The following is a 16,445-nucleotide window of genomic DNA, read 5'->3' on the forward strand; positions in this document are numbered from 1 at the left end:
CCTTGCCAAGTAGCATTTTGAGATGAGAAATAATATTTTTACATCTTTTATACATTTTTTGTATATCTTATTTTTAAATTGAGGTTTAGATTTTTAAGAATTACATTGGAACCCACAAATTTAATATTGAATTAAAATTTTTTTTTTGAAATAAATTTAAAACTTAATTGTACGTAAATATAAAAATAATAATGATACAGGAAATACAAATATATTATTTCTGTTTTTGGAGATTCGGCAACGTGGCCACCATGAAATTTCTAGAACCTCCTCAAGAGGACACGAGAGGCCGAAGATTTTCGTGGGGGCTTCTCCACCGCTCTTTTCCCCGTAAGTTCCGGATTATCAAACGTCAAACGCACGCGCACGCATCCGATTACGTCAATTGAGTCGGCTAAGTTCTTCTATATAATGACGCCCTCTCACGCTCATCTTCTTCATTCATCAGCTTCTCATTGAAAATCGCTCTAGCTTCCGGTTGATTTCCAGCTTTTCTTTTCTCACTAAAATCTTTTTCTCTCTCTCTCTTAGCTTTGGAAGATGCAGATCTTTGTGAAAACCCTAACAGGCAAGACTATTACTCTTGAGGTGGAGAGCTCCGACACCATTGATAATGTAAAGGCCAAGATCCAAGACAAGGAAGGCATCCCACCGGATCAGCAGCGACTGATCTTCGCCGGCAAGCAGCTCGAAGACGGTCGGACCCTCGCCGACTACAACATCCAGAAGGAGTCGACTCTCCACCTCGTTCTCCGTCTCCGTGGCGGGATGCAGATCTTCGTCAAAACCCTAACCGGGAAGACCATCACCCTCGAGGTCGAGAGCTCCGACACCATTGACAACGTCAAGGCCAAGATCCAAGACAAGGAAGGCATACCTCCGGATCAGCAGCGGTTGATCTTCGCCGGAAAGCAATTGGAGGACGGTCGCACGCTCGCCGACTACAACATCCAGAAGGAGTCGACTCTCCACCTCGTGCTCCGTCTCCGCGGTGGCATGCAAATCTTCGTCAAAACCCTAACGGGGAAGACCATCACCCTCGAGGTCGAGAGCTCCGACACCATTGACAACGTCAAGGCCAAGATCCAGGACAAGGAAGGCATCCCTCCGGATCAGCAGCGGTTGATCTTCGCCGGGAAGCAATTGGAGGACGGTCGCACCCTCGCCGATTACAACATCCAGAAAGAGTCGACTCTCCACCTCGTGCTCCGTCTCCGCGGCGGCATGCAGATCTTTGTCAAAACCCTAACGGGGAAGACCATCACCCTCGAGGTCGAGAGCTCCGACACCATTGACAACGTCAAGGCCAAGATCCAAGACAAGGAAGGCATCCCTCCGGATCAGCAGCGGTTGATCTTCGCCGGGAAGCAATTGGAGGACGGTCGCACTCTCGCCGACTACAACATTCAGAAGGAGTCGACCCTGCATCTGGTGCTGAGATTGAGGGGAGGGATGCAGATCTTTGTGAAGACTCTGACAGGGAAGACCATCACGCTGGAGGTGGAGAGCTCGGACACCATAGACAACGTGAAGGCCAAGATTCAGGATAAGGAAGGGATTCCTCCGGACCAGCAGAGGCTCATATTTGCCGGAAAGCAGTTGGAGGATGGGCGTACCCTCGCTGATTACAACATTCAAAAGGAGTCCACCCTCCACCTTGTCCTCCGGCTCCGCGGTGGTCAACTCTAATTGCTTTTCCTTGTCTTTCCTTTCTTGTGGTATTGTGTCTGTGTTTGTGGTGGTCTAGTAGTTGCTCAATGGCCGCCATAGTTTTTTCGCATACTCCTTAATGAATAAATAAACAGAATATTTTCTGGTTAATCTTGTTTTTCCTCAAATGAGATTACTTTTTTCTGTCTAAATCAAATTATACTAGTTTGTTAAAATTCCTGTGTTTTTCTTGATTCGTGACCTATTAATTTTGGGTTAAAATGTCAGCCGGGTAGGGCTCGGACAAAACGATCTCCTGGCAATCACTGTTTGATTATTGTACTTGGTCGAAGATTTTTCGATGAAGGAATGCAAATCTGTCTGGGATCTCCTAGTTCAAAGCCAGTGTGTGTTGGCCATCAAATTGCCATTAGCATTGGAAATTACTCTTAGGATATAAGATTAATTATTCCTTGTAGAATAATTACCTGATAGAATTTGATTGATCAGATTTGATTACCATACTTATCTACGCCATTAAGTATCTTATAAGGAATAATTACCATATCTCATATTCTAAGGGTCATAAGAAATTTAATTATGAGTGCTAGAATCAAGTGTATTAGACTGAAAATATAATTTCTTATTATCTCTCTGATACCATGTGTTTGATAAAATTTTGGGAGATAAATCCGAAAATCCGATCCTGTGAGTGATTACAACTGAAATATTAGTCAGGTTTAAGCATTGGTGATGGAGAGATTAGGACACTACAGTTAGAGGGCTATGGTCTGGATGAACAATTTCTGATTTCAGAGTGCTGAGCTACCTGTCTTTAAGTTCACCAAGCTTGTTCCGATTGCTTCTCCGATGTAATCATATTATTTAGTATTTGTGTAAGTGCCCAATAACGAATAATCTCATATAAGGAGTTTGATTCTAATTATTCTTAGTAGAGTTGGAGTCCTATTCTAGAATTAATAGAATTCATTTCAATCCTGGTCGGTTAGTTAGATTAAGAGTTCCTTATTTTTTGACATGTCCACACAAGAGGGGAGGGGGGATTTGAACTAGTGACCTCTACTTCATGGGGGAGAACTATCCTTTGGAGACAGATAATTTAAGAGTTATTTTGATTACTAGTTATTTTTGTAACTGATCAGTATTGATTATTAATGAAGATTAATGAAGGAGGAGTTGAATATTATTAATACAGTTTAGGTTGAGCCCATCTATTTTTCTTTCGGTGTGGTTCACATCATTCTTATAGAGCATGGAAACCAGAGGTTGCAGATAATGACAATTTTCAGAGAATGGGCAGAAGAAGAGCAGTTCTGGTTAGTCTGGGTTGTGCAAGAAGTGTGGTTTGAACCATGCTTTCCTGAGTCTTTCGTTAAATTAATATCTTCTTTCTTCATCTAGTTATTTGTGAATAGAAGTATTTTATTGTATTTGGTTCAAAATCTCTTATTTGATGAAATTTCTGCTTGGTGCTTCGTATCTAGATATTTTGTCTTCCCTCCTTGTTCAAAGTAATAGCCACTAAAATTGAAATTCTCTTTTGACGGCCACATACTGATTATTATGAGATTGTTGGCGTGCGTCCATAGATAGAGATTTTAATCATTTGATTACATCACACAACTTTGGTAAATACTTTAATAACAAAAATAAATCAAACCCAACATGAAAAATCCATATATTCTAACGGAGATTGGCCACATCAACAGCTTCGTGGAGGTTTTGTGGTCACTACATGTTGCCAGAGGCTGGTGATTGTCACCTGGTTTTAAATCCGTTAGTCTTTCAGTCTCTTATCCTCTCCTCGCCTTTTTAGCTTGTTTGCTCATCAGCACTATTTTAATTCATCCATCTGTTCTAAATGAGAAATTTGTTGAGTGAATTTCAATTCCATGAGCACCCCTCTCTTCTTGTCCACGGTTATGGCGGTTTGAGGGAGAATTACGAGAGGGGCCCATCTCGCGATCTTCAATATTCAGACTGGACATCCTCGGCGATGTAGGAGGAATGCTGTCAAGATCACCCTTGTAGGCACGCAGGAGATGGACAGGGGACGACCCAGCCGCCGGAGTACTTGCCGATGAATGTCGGTTCTGTTTTATGCGCTTCTTTGCTGTGTGGTGCCACTTTCGTAGTGCATTTACCACCCTATCGTTGAAGATTGTGGGCTTCATGGAAGAACCCATCTGCCATCGACGATCATTTTAATCTTTCGTAAATTAAGCCGATGAATTAGAAAGACTGATCACATTGAACAAGCAAAATTTCGTATAAACAAGAGTGTTAATTAATTACCTGTGTTACCAGGGCATATAGAGGAAGAGTGACATAGCTGCATAGTATCTGTATGAGGACTCTGCATGCTCAAATGGCAATCACTATTAACTTAATTAATTAATTAATTTTATTTTTTTTTTGACCAAAAGATTAATTGATTAATTAGTTTCATTAATCAGTAATGTCATTTACACTCACCCCATGGATATCCTGATGATCACATCTTTCAACTTGTCATGGAAGCAAGACTTTAAGCCAAATACAAGCTGATACATCATAATTCGAACATGTATGTACAGCAGGAAGATAACAAAATTATAGTCAGTTTGTTAGGATTTTGAGAGGAGATCTAGTGAATTAATCTTTAAAAATTGCAGTGAGTAGCTGAATGGTTTACCAAAGTCCACGCATAGAAGGCAAGCTGAAAGGCATTCTGCAAGAGAAAAAAAATAAAAAAATAAAAACCGGATGGATGATAATATAATATTATCAGTGATTAGTGGAATACCGTGATTAAGCTACATCATTTTTGACCACTCAAAAAAAGTGTTAGCAAATCTGTGCTATAACTTTCAAATAGTTTAGTCAATTTAGAATTTTTCTAAAATCACTTATAAAGTCTATTTCACATAGTAAATAAGTAATGTGAGACTCACACTCTATGCGAGCTAGTTATCTTTTCAACGTGGGACCGAAGTGTTACAATCTCACCCTTCTCCGTCGGGGCCTACATCATGTAGTGCTTCAAAACCAAATGAAATTATTAGGTGATTCTAATACTTAGGGGTGGACAAAATATCCGATTACCGCCTACCGATCATCACCGAACAGCCATCAACCGCCTACTGCCTCTACCAACTTCCGATGGTCGGTTAGTCGGCATAAAAAATTTATACCGAAGTTAGTTCGGTTCTGTTAGTCGGTATAGGTGTTATTTTGTCAGTTAATCAAATTGAACCGAAGTATGGAAGACGGCGTCGTTTTACTTGGGATAGAAAGTAGTTTTATTTGAAATGAAGACGTCATTTTGTAGTTTTACTTGAAAAATTAAAATGACGTCGTTTCATTTCAATTGAAACGACGTAGTTTTGAGCATATGATATATACAATTTTTTTTCCCCTAACTGTAATATTAACTTATTCCTCTCCTCTAGCGGTAGTCGCCCCGCCCCCCTCTCTCTCTCTCTCTCTCACCAGTGTCTCTATCGCCCCACTCGAAACCTGTTAAAGCTTGCTTTTGTTCCCCATCGCCATCGCCATCGCCATCGCCTTTAACGGCCGCCTTTTAACCGATTTTACTGAAATTAATTGTTGAAATAAAATCGGTGAATTAATCGACATTAACCGAATTCGGTGGCTGGGTGGGCGAAAACACCCCTACGAACACCGTCCAAACCGATACCCACCCCTACTGATGTTATTTGTAATGAACTAGAAAAAGCATCTCAAAAAAACTAGTTAATTTGAAACTTTCTTAAATTTACTTATAAAATTCGGTTTTAAATAATAACTAAACGCTTAGAAGTATTATATTATATAAAAGTACTGATCTTTCCAGTAGCATGAGAGTGTACCTGAAAGAGAACAAAATGGATAAGATGAAGAGTAAGGCGAGGGCGATTGAACCAGAAAAGGTCATCGCCCGGCTGAACCAGCGGGGTTCCTTTGACCACCTCGCCTTTCTCTTGAAATCTGAGACCCATCTTGGTTATGATGAACTGTAGCTTCGTCCCCACCAATAAGATTATCTGCAACCCATTTCAGCATTTAGATTCATTAGCTGGACCCTCCAACAAACCCAAATAATCAAATGGACCAACATGATTCTTACAATCAGTGGGATGAAGGGCAGCCATAGATAAGAATACGAGCCTACACAAGGAGAAGACGAAAATAACCATTAATATGACTGATTATTCTTTGTATCCTAATAAAGGGTCATTTAGACCATCTCCACTAATGTTATATATATATATATATATATATATATATATATATACTTTTAGCTAGGAAAAAAGTGGCAAAATGAATATAAATTAAATAATTAAATTCATTTATTTGTGTTAGTTTAAGATTTTGAAACAAGTACCGGTGATTTATCATGATATCAGAACAAAAGGTCTGGAGTTCTTTGAACTTTGTCTCCATCATTCTTCTTTCATTTCAATTAAATATTCTATGTGTTACGCATCACTTGTAAAGGAGATTATACTTTTAAAACTTGGTGATTTAATAAAAATAACATTATTTTCTACTTTACATACTATTTTTTCAATACAAACTCCAACAACTAGGGTTTGAAAAAGAGAAAAAATGTGACAAAAGGAAAAGCTTACCATGAGTATTAGAGAGCAAAAACAATATGGCAAAAAACCAGGTCACCGGGCTGCAGGTGTGGAAAGGAAAATCTTACCATGAGTATTAGAAGAAAAATTAAAGAATAATTCTACATGTCATATAAATATTCATAAAGTGTCAATCAAATAATGAGGTGGCTTTTAAAATCATCATTGAATATGTGATTGATCAAATTAATGGTGATTTTAAAAGTCACCTCATTATTTGATAGACACTTGATAGACATTTATATGATATATAAAATTAAATGCTGCATGTATATATAAAAGAGTAAACATAAATAAATATTAGTTAAATTATTAAATTCATTAATTTCTATCCATTTAAATTTTTGTTCAAATAATAATTTATATTTATGTTGTCACAATAGTAGAACCTTAAGCTCGTTGAAGAGTAATTTTAAATGTACATTAACTATCTATCAAGTGTTTATCAAAAAATTACCATTGAACATATATGTGATTGTTCAATGGTGATTTAACAAAGTAGAATAAAAAAAATAAAAATAAAAAAAATAAAAAATAACAAATAAAAAGAGGAAGGAAGGTGGGATATTGTGAGCCAATAAGAGGGCGGGCTCAAGAGCGTGCACCTGATCCCAACAACAACTTTAAAATCCTCTTCAAGTGACCTCTTGATGTACTGCTGGAAGTTAAACATTGTTTGACTCTGAGGTGCCAGATGTGCCTGCGCAAATCGTATCATTTATCAGCTTTTAATATATATATATATATATATATATATGGAATACTCACAATAATGAATCCATGGCGCAGGGTCAAGTAATCCACCTTCGGGACTGACCTAACAAACTGTCTGAAGAAACAAATCTGCAATAATTAATGCAATTAATGTTTGTGGAATAAAATTACTATTTATTTTTTCTTCTTATATTTGAGAGTTTTAAAACTAAATGTCATTTTTAAAATTTTTGTAGACTGCCAAAAAAATAACCCCTACCCCCTCAAAAAAGAAAAAAAAGAAAAAAGACCAAAAAGAAAAGGAAAATATTTCTATACTCACTATCCATAGGAGAACGGATGAGCGACTCCAAAACCTCAAGTGCCTTCGTCCAAACGATGTGTCCCTGGTAAATCTAAATCTCTCTGGGTCTGCAACAAAAAACAAATGACTCAGCCTGTAATAACATACAAATCAAAGGGTTTGTTGCGATGCCATGTTAGTTAGTAAGGGTACCTAGCGGCCACTCCCATATGTAGGAGTGGGGCCATGAGTAACATCATGAGAAGTAATGTAACGAAGTTGTTTGGTAAGTAAATGGGAATTGAAATATTTATTTGAATAGTAGTAAAAACTTATTGATGTGACGTAAAAAGTGTAAAAAAGTTGGAATGTTTTTTATTTGATTTTTTGGGAGAAGTGAAATATGGGAATTGGAAATATTAGGATGGGTTATCAAACAGGCTCGTTATAAAATAGACTTATATTTTCATTGAATCCCCTCTAAAAATAATGAGGTACCTTTTAAAATTATTATTGTATCAAAACTTAATAGTAACTTTTACAATCCAAGCTATCAGCGAAAGTATTTGGGACGAAAAACATAATTTAGGAAGAAGGGAGCTAGGCACATTATGGTATGAGTAGCTTCCATGGAAACGTTAAGTGAAGCCTACCATGTGAGAACTGATAGTCAGCTGTCCTCGTTTCCATTTCCCACGCCTTCCACCTTCTCATCTGCAAACCAAACAGTTTTTATTCATGCGCGCGCGCGAGTTTCTGTTTGTCCGAGAGACCAAAAAAGAAAGAAAAAAGGCTTTTCAGATCGAAATAAACCTTTGCTTTGCCCAAAGCCAGAGTTGTTACACAATAAAGCACGTGGAAGACTGCAAGCACAAAGACGAAGATATGGAGTTGGTGGATTCCTTCTGTTGAAACCAACGGAACTTTTCCCTGCAAATCTTAACCCATGCAAAACTTACTCCAAATTTGATTCATCCAGCTCTCGAACAAACGATTGATTTAAAATTGAGATGTATAAAAAATGTATAACAGATATTTGAAGATGCCTTTTTTGCACATTTGTCGTATCCCGCGGCGGCCAAAACACGTCGAGTGCTACCGCCGCCATCTAAATCTGAAATCGTTAGAAGCCTTCGGTGGCCATTGTTGTAGGATTTAGTGTTGTTTTTCGACTCTTGCCTTTTATTACATGGATGCCATGTCGCCCCGACTGCCTTTGATATACATATATTCGAAATGGGTCCTTGTAAGACTGATAGGAGCAAGGATATGAACCCCAATAGCATAAGCTCTGAGACGTACACAAACCACGACGTTAATTAATTTCTTTAATTAAATCATGTGTTTTATGATCGAGAGAGTAAATAATTAATTAACCTGATTTTATCTTTTCAAGGGCTTCATAAAGGGCTCTTTTTTGTCTCCTTTTTAACCACTGCATGCCTCATCTCAGAAACAGCATCGTAATTAAACAACAGGACTAAAAAAGTTAAAAAAAAAAAAGGAAATATTAATTAAGCTTTAAATGCAAATATTACCTTCGCAATTAAGTGAATAATATGTTCAACGATGATAGAAACTACAACCAACACAAAACACACAGTAGCTACTGCCCAAGTTGCCGTTTGCTCCAGAGATCGTCCCCCCTTTGCACCCGCCATGCATATACTTCCTCCAATTTCTTTGATCTTTTGGCAAAAGCTCTACATATATATAAATGGCTTAAGTGTATAACTTTATTATGGTTAATGGTTATTTAAGCAAAATATAGATGAAGTGAGAAATAGAGAGGAAGCTGCAGGCAGAGTGACCGCTGAAGCTTGCCGTCCAATACAAGTGAAGTCTAATGTAGAGGAAGCAAAGGTGGGGAGTTGTAGACTTTGACTTGGGACGTGTTAGAGCCGGGGAGTGGAGAGAGACTGGGCTGAAAGCTTCTCTGGTTTCCCATTAGAAAGCCTCTCTGGTTAATTTCCCACTAGATTCCTGTCAAATTATTTTTCTAAATTTGACAATTTCAGACAGATAATTATACATACACGTAGAATTACTTTATAATACATAATTTTTTTTGAATTTAAACAAATAATTTGAGAGAATCCTATAATATTTTGCTAAACATATATACATGTGTTGGACTATGAGCGGAGGGGTGCATGTAATATTTGACCCTGTCCAAGATGGTTTTGCTAGATCCCCACAAGAAGCTATTCGATCTATATATATATAAGGACGAATCAATATTACCGACCCCAATACATAAAATTAAGAATAAAAAACCCCAATACATAAAAATTTCTTGTGACAATATATAATTATAGGTTTAATTACAAACTTTTCTACAAGTTGGTGTGGTTATTTATCGTGATATAAAAAAGAGAAAGGTTATTTAGTAGATTAATGTACGGTTTTCATACAATTAAGATGATGTTGCAGTAAAAATTAGCTATATGATTGGTACTTACAAAAAAAAAATAAAAAAAATCAATTGCTGATCTCTGGATGATTTGTACAAGAGTTACTAAATACAATTACCCAAAAAAAAAAAAAAATTAAATCTATTGTATGTTTCATTTGTCAATTTTACAAAAATTAAAAGATGTGATATGACGAAAAATTCATCAGTTTAAAATAAAATTCTAATGTATATGAGATTTTTTTATACTAGTAATTAATGCTAGAAACCATTAGTCAAGCTAGCCCAAATCAAGGAGTGACCTTTGGAGCATAGCTAATTAATGTTAGCTGGAACAATTCCAAGTGAAGAAGCCAATATTAACAGATTTTTTGACCGATCAACCAAGTCTTATTAATTACTTTAGTTTTTATATGCAGCTGTTAACCTCACCCTTGACCTTTTGTAAACTATATATACTACTTCATTCAGAAGAACGGGCAATTTCTAGATTAATATACGACAAATGATATTTGTATATTATTTGTAAATCTCCATACAATTTAATTTTAAATTTATTATTTTATTTATTAGATTTAATGTGGGTTCTATAAATCTAATGATAAATTTAGAAAGAGTAATGTTTTTTACACAACAAGTGTATACACTTTGTACAATAACGTTGATGTGGAAATGATTTTTTACAATAAAAAAAAGAGTAATGTTTCTTGTAAAAAAAATAAAATAAAAATGAAAATAATTTTCACGTCAGCGTTGTTGTACAAAGTGTGTACACTTGTTGTGCAAGAAACATTACTCATTTAGAAATGAGATGTACAAATATCATATCTCTTAATTTACTGTATGAAACATATATATTTTACATCCTTTCAGTTTCAATCTGATTATATTACATACAAGTATATATATATATATATATATAAACTGAAAGTGTTAATCCCTGCAGCTATCCATGAGTTGATCCGGTTGTTCTTTTGATGATCAGACTAATAATGAACTTCATTAATACATGTCATAATTGATATATCAGTAAGTTAACAAATAGGCATTATATAGTACAAAAATAAAATAAAAATACAAAATACAAAGCGTCTAAAATTACAACCTAAAACTCTTTTAGAAAAACAAAACTAATTAAGTATTGAATTTGTACTGAAGCTCTCAGAAATTTTCCTTTCAATATAGACAACTAAATTATTTACAAGAAACTCATAATTGATTTTGTTATGAAGTTTTAATTTGTTTTAACAATTTATATAGTTGAAAATACTCATTAGCTAGGTAGTTGTTATAGACACTGAAAGAGTTAAATCAAGACAAATCAATATATCAATAAAATGGTATGCCTCTATATAGACATAATTTTTCTGTTTCTATTGATCTTTGACATAATTTCTCAATGAAAGACATTTTTTTTTTCTTTTTTTTTTTAAAAAAAAATTCTTGATGATTAAGCACATCAAGATCAATATGCTTTAATTGAAATCTCAAATTAATTTCATTTGCTCAAAAAAATCAAGAGGATAAAAGTTCTCCGCTAGACTACATATATCATCAATACTAAATGATTTATAGGCATCATTTGGATCCAAAACTGTCAAGAATTCCATTACCCTTTTACCAATCCTACTATCGAGTTCTTGCAATTGAAAATATGTGGTAGCTTTGATTATGTCAAAATGATAATGCTCTATTATGATACATGTAAGCTCGTTGATGACAACCTCGACCTTCAACGTAACGAGGACTCAAATATTTTAGAATGTTAATTTCAAATTACTTGAAGAAAGGGACTACTATCTAAAGCAAATTATCCCATCTTGGTCTCTCAACTTTTGAATAAGTGCTTTTGTATTAGAATTTAATTCCATAGTACTCAAGATGTCTTGAGATTTTAGCCGCAAAGGTTGACCAATAGCATTAGCCATTTGAGATTTTTGTTGCAAATCTAGAATATCTTTATAACTCGCACAAATGCTATTTTTTTCAAAAAAAAAAAAAAAAAAATTATTTATTTTTTCAATTGAAAATATCCCCAATTCCACCGCAACAACGCGACACCTCACACATATATGATCTACAATGGGCTGGCAAAACGGGTCACCCAACACGACCCGTTAAGACCCACGACCCGTTTAGCTTAGACCCAGATACGACACGAACACGGTAATTTCACGGGTCACCCGACACGACCCGTGAACCCGTTTAACCTAATGGGTCGAATCGGGTCGACATGACCTGACACGACCCGTTTAAAAGAAAAATATATATATTTGCAAACATATATAATATATTATGGAAAAGAAACAAAAAAAATGCCCCACTTAATCTCATATTCTCATTCTCTTCCAAAATCAAGAAAATCAATACAAAATCAATACAACAATCGAATGAAAATCAGCTATATAAGTTTATCATTGAAAGTTAAATGACCATGTCATCCAAATTATCCAATTACTCAGAAAAATTGCAGGCAGAGGATTCCCGTAAGTCAAAAGCCCATAAATAAATTAATAAGTAATAACACATTAACACAGCCCATAATCACATTTAAAAACACAAATTATTAGCAACCAAGATTTAAATTCCTTCAATTTCCTATAATTTATCATCAATCAAGCACACTTGTTTACCTTCAAACTCAACTCCACTGCCGTGATTTGCTCTCGGGTCCAAACTCATTGGATCAGTCCCTGAAACGTCCAGATTCGCACCACTAACGTCGCCGAACTGCGCGCTCGACGCTCCCCAGCTGGCTAGCTCCAATCCCCGTCCAAACTCCCCCACGCCCCCGCTGCCATTCATCGGGAACTGAAGAAGAAGGGGTGGCGTTGAAGAAGACCAAAGAGAGAGAGCGTCGCTGCATCGAGCGGGTCTAGCGAGAGGAAGAAGAAGAAGAGGGGGTGGACGGCGGTGGTGGTGCGACGCTGAAGAAAAAGAGAATGGAAGAAAGGGGAGCGGGACGGCGCGGTGTGAAGGAGAAGAAAAGAAAACTGAAGAAATGAACTTAGGGCAACCGGTCCTAACTCCTAAATGGCTAAATTACAAAAATACCTAATAATCCTAAAATTCTAAATCAGATCTAAATATCTAATCTCATTTCCTTTTTCTTTTCTTTTCTTTTATAATTATATATATATATTAAAAAAAAAAGGAAAAGAAAAGAAAACTGAAGAAATGAACTTAGGGCAACCGGTCCTAACTCCTAAATGGCTAAATTACAAAAATACCTAATAATCCTAAAATTCTAAATCAGATCTAAATATCTAATCTCATTTCCTTTTTCTTTTCTTTTCTTTTATAATTATATATATATATATATATATTAAAAAAAAAAGGAAAAAAAAAAAAGCTAATCGTGTCTGGCGGGTCACCCGCGACCCGACCCGTCAAACTAAGATAAACGGGTAGACCCGTTTATGACCCAAACCCGTTTAAGGTAGACCCAAACCCGCTAATTTCGTGTCTTGTTCGTGTCGGGTTGTCGTGTCGTGTCAAAATTGCCGGCCCTAATCTACATTACACAGTCGGCACTAATAAGTAATAACACTACCTCAGGTCCTCAGAAGTCGAACTGAGAACATGATCAAATCATCAACAGAGCCTTAGTAGTAACCTGATCCCTTAGAAATGATAATCTATTTCTATGTGCTTACTTCGGGCATGGAATTTCAAATTGGAAGTAAAATAAATTGAACCAATGTTATCACAATGAAGAATAGGTGCATGTGGGAGTGAAATGCCAAAGATCTCCCCTAGAAGAGATTGTGTCTATATATATAAGCTCAGCTGGTGCATTTGCCAATGCTTTGTACTCAAATTCAATGCTTGATCGAGATATTGTTGGTTGCTTTTTCAAACTCCATGAAAGTAAATTGCGGCTAAGAAAGACACAAAAAACAATTGTAAGACTTCTTGTGGAGCACTTAGGCTAAGCAACATGCCAAGTTAGCAACGGAGTAAGCCAAGAGCTGTGTTGAAGCTGATCTATGAAAGTATGCTTTATGTAATGCAGGATGTGTTTTAACTACTGCATGCCCAATGAAGATCTCAAGGGTCTTACATAAATTGAGATACTTTATTTACTGTAAAGGCAACGTCAAGCCTTGTTAGAGAAAGATATTGGAAAGCTCTTACTATGATGCGATACAAAGTAGGATTAAAAAAAATTTATGTATGAAAACTTGTTGAGCACTGAAGAAGATGACATGGGTAATGTGCCTGGTTTTGCAAGAGACATGTTGGTTTGAGCAAGAAGATCACTAATATAAGGTTGCTGAGGGAGATGAAGATCCTCTTTGAGCTAGGTTGCCTCAATGCCCAAGAAAAAGTGAAGAAGACCCAAGTCTTTAATGGCGAAATCAGCTTGTAGTGCTCGGAAGAGTTGATAAATGGCATCTGGTTTGGAGCTTGTAATGACCATGTCATCGATATAAATATGAACAAAAATGTTAAGGCCGAATAAACCATAAGTAAAGAGGGATGAATAGACCTTGGAGCCTTTGAAACCCATTTCCAACAATAGAGAACTTAGGTGAGAATACTAGGCCATAGGAGCCTGCTTAGGCCTGTATAATGCCTTCCTTAATTAACTGCAAACAATATGAGGGAATTGTGGGTGCACAAAGTCAGGAGGCTATGCCATGTACACATCTTCATTGATAAATCTACATAGAAAGGCATTACTAACATCGATCAATTTGGAGAATTAATTCTCCCTCTTGCAAAAACAAGTGAAAGAACAATTCTTATAGTAATATGTTTAACAACAGGACTGTAAGTTTTCGTAAACTCCACCTCTGGTTGTTGATGAAAGCCTTGGACAACCAATTATGCTTTGTATCTTTCAACATTGCCATATGCTTTTCTCTTGATTCAAAAACCCACTAAGGCCATCTCCAACAGAGTTGCTATTTTAGCCAAAATAGTCAAATTTGACTTTTTTTGCTTTTTTTTCTTCTCCAACAGAATGGTTACTTTAACCATTTTTCTAAACACATGAACAGTAAATAGCCAACATTGGCTATTCATTGTTCATGTGTTTAGACTTTTTTTTATTAATTTTTTCTCTCTCCCTCTCCGATCGCTCTTCGTCCCTCTCCGTCACTCTCCGTCCCTCATCTAACAATAGAAGCAACAGTATGAGCCCAGATTTTCCATGGATCGGTCTTGATTGGTGCTGATCGGTGGTTTCGTTGCTCTAGTCGTGGGTGGATCGACGTCGTGTGTGCGGTGGTTGAACGACGCTGATTCGGTGGTTGAGTGGTGCGGTATTGAAGTGCTACTCTGGTGCGGTGGGCGCTTCTTCTTTGTCGTAGTGCAATGGGTTTGGGTTGGGGTTGGGGGAGACCTGGGTGACGTCCGGTGGATGGGTCGACGCCAGTGAAGCTGGAGGTGGATTCCGCCGGGGCCTACCAAATCCTCGACTCGTCTAGAGATTTTGGTGGTTCTGTGGCTTTTTTTTTTTTGGTGGTTCAGCTATGCCCTTTTTCCGGTGGATCAGTCTTGATCGGTGCTGATCGGTGGTTCCCTTGCTCTGGCCGTGGGTGGATCGACGTCGTGTGTGTGGTGGTTGAACGGCTCTGATCCGGTGGTTGAGTGGTGCGGTATTTGTAGCGCCCCAGATTTTAAGACATAAATTATAATGGTTTAAACTAATTTTGAAACATTTTTAATAAGGAAAAAGAATAACTACGATTATTTATGAAAATAAATGTGTATTTTTGTTTTAAGAAACGTTTATAGTTGCAATTTGATAAAAATTCAAAACAGACCTTAAACTTTGGAATAACGGAAACAGGGTCAAACGAACTCCATTTTGGTCGATTCAAAAACTGAGACGCTCTTTTTGAAGTCCTCTAGCTTCCCTCCAAGTTTCATGATTTTTGGACATCGTTAAGGCCATGAAAACACCCGTAAAAAATACAACCCCTGTTCTAATGTGTGCACTCATCACCACAAGTGTTGCCCACATCTCACATCTAGAATGCACCACCTTATTAATGATGAAACCCATGTGCCTTGGAGATAAGGCTAATATGCACCAATTCCCATCCATTAGATTAAAATGTGTCTACTTGATCCTAACCATTCATTCTCTTATAAATAGAACCAAGGTGGAAGATGCGATACCCATTAAGCTTCACTCACTCACACACCTACAACCAAGAGAGAAAATTGTGAGATTTGTGTAGTTTTGTGTGGTTCAAGACTTGAAGTGTGTGCTAAGAAGTATTTTGGTAAGCTTTCAATCATTAGTTTCATTAATTTTATAGTTTAGGTTTTGATTTCATTACTTGTTTTATGAATTTTTTAAAGACCCAATAAGCTTATGAGATAAAAAGAATTAAAATAAAAAGTAATATAAACTACTTTTATATTTCAATGTCCTTATGACTTTCATGAGTTGATCGTATTTATATTTCTTTTACATTTCATGTCCTCATGACTTTCATGAGTTGATCGTATCTTCTTTTACATTTCATTGTCCTCATGACTTTCATGAGTTGATCGTATTTATATTTCCTTTTATATTTCATTGTCCTCATGATTTCCATGAGTTGATCGTATTTATATTCCCTTTACATTTCATTGTCCTTATGATTCTCATGAGTTGATCGTATTTACTCTTATTGTCCTTATGATATATTTTAATCCTTTAAGTTCATATTGGTAGCATTAGTCATATAGCCTCGTCACCAAATTATGAACCAAGGTTTTAAGATTTGTTATGAGTGATCGT

The 16,445-nt window shown here is 36.4% G+C and overlaps 2 protein-coding genes across 2 annotated transcripts; one reads left to right on the forward strand and one right to left on the reverse strand.

Moving 5' to 3' along the window:
• Positions 1 to 425: 425 nt before the first annotated feature.
• Positions 426 to 1,821, forward strand: LOC133874183 (polyubiquitin-like). The gene has a single exon (XM_062312033.1). It carries the CDS (start codon positions 541 to 543, stop codon positions 1,687 to 1,689), a length of 1,149 nt encoding a protein of 382 aa, XP_062168017.1. The 5' UTR covers positions 426 to 540; the 3' UTR covers positions 1,690 to 1,821.
• Positions 1,822 to 3,295: 1,474 nt separating this feature from the next.
• Positions 3,296 to 9,344, reverse strand: LOC133874182 (MLO-like protein 6). The gene is made up of 15 exons (XM_062312031.1): positions 8,829 to 9,344; positions 8,668 to 8,725; positions 8,337 to 8,581; positions 8,104 to 8,220; positions 7,944 to 8,004; positions 7,330 to 7,418; positions 7,062 to 7,136; positions 6,899 to 6,993; positions 6,285 to 6,334; positions 5,780 to 5,820; positions 5,523 to 5,696; positions 4,346 to 4,381; positions 4,147 to 4,214; positions 3,967 to 4,027; positions 3,296 to 3,857 (listed from the first exon to the last, which is right to left on the reverse strand). The coding sequence occupies exons 1-15, from the start codon at positions 8,949 to 8,951 to the stop codon at positions 3,516 to 3,518; spliced, it is 1,635 nt and encodes a 544-aa protein (XP_062168015.1). The 5' UTR covers positions 8,952 to 9,344; the 3' UTR covers positions 3,296 to 3,515.
• Positions 9,345 to 16,445: the final 7,101 nt, after the last annotated feature.

The sequence above is a fragment of the Alnus glutinosa genome, chromosome 7 (assembly GCF_958979055.1).
Source record: "Alnus glutinosa chromosome 7, dhAlnGlut1.1, whole genome shotgun sequence".
Lineage (NCBI taxonomy): Eukaryota > Viridiplantae > Streptophyta > Magnoliopsida > Fagales > Betulaceae > Alnus > Alnus glutinosa.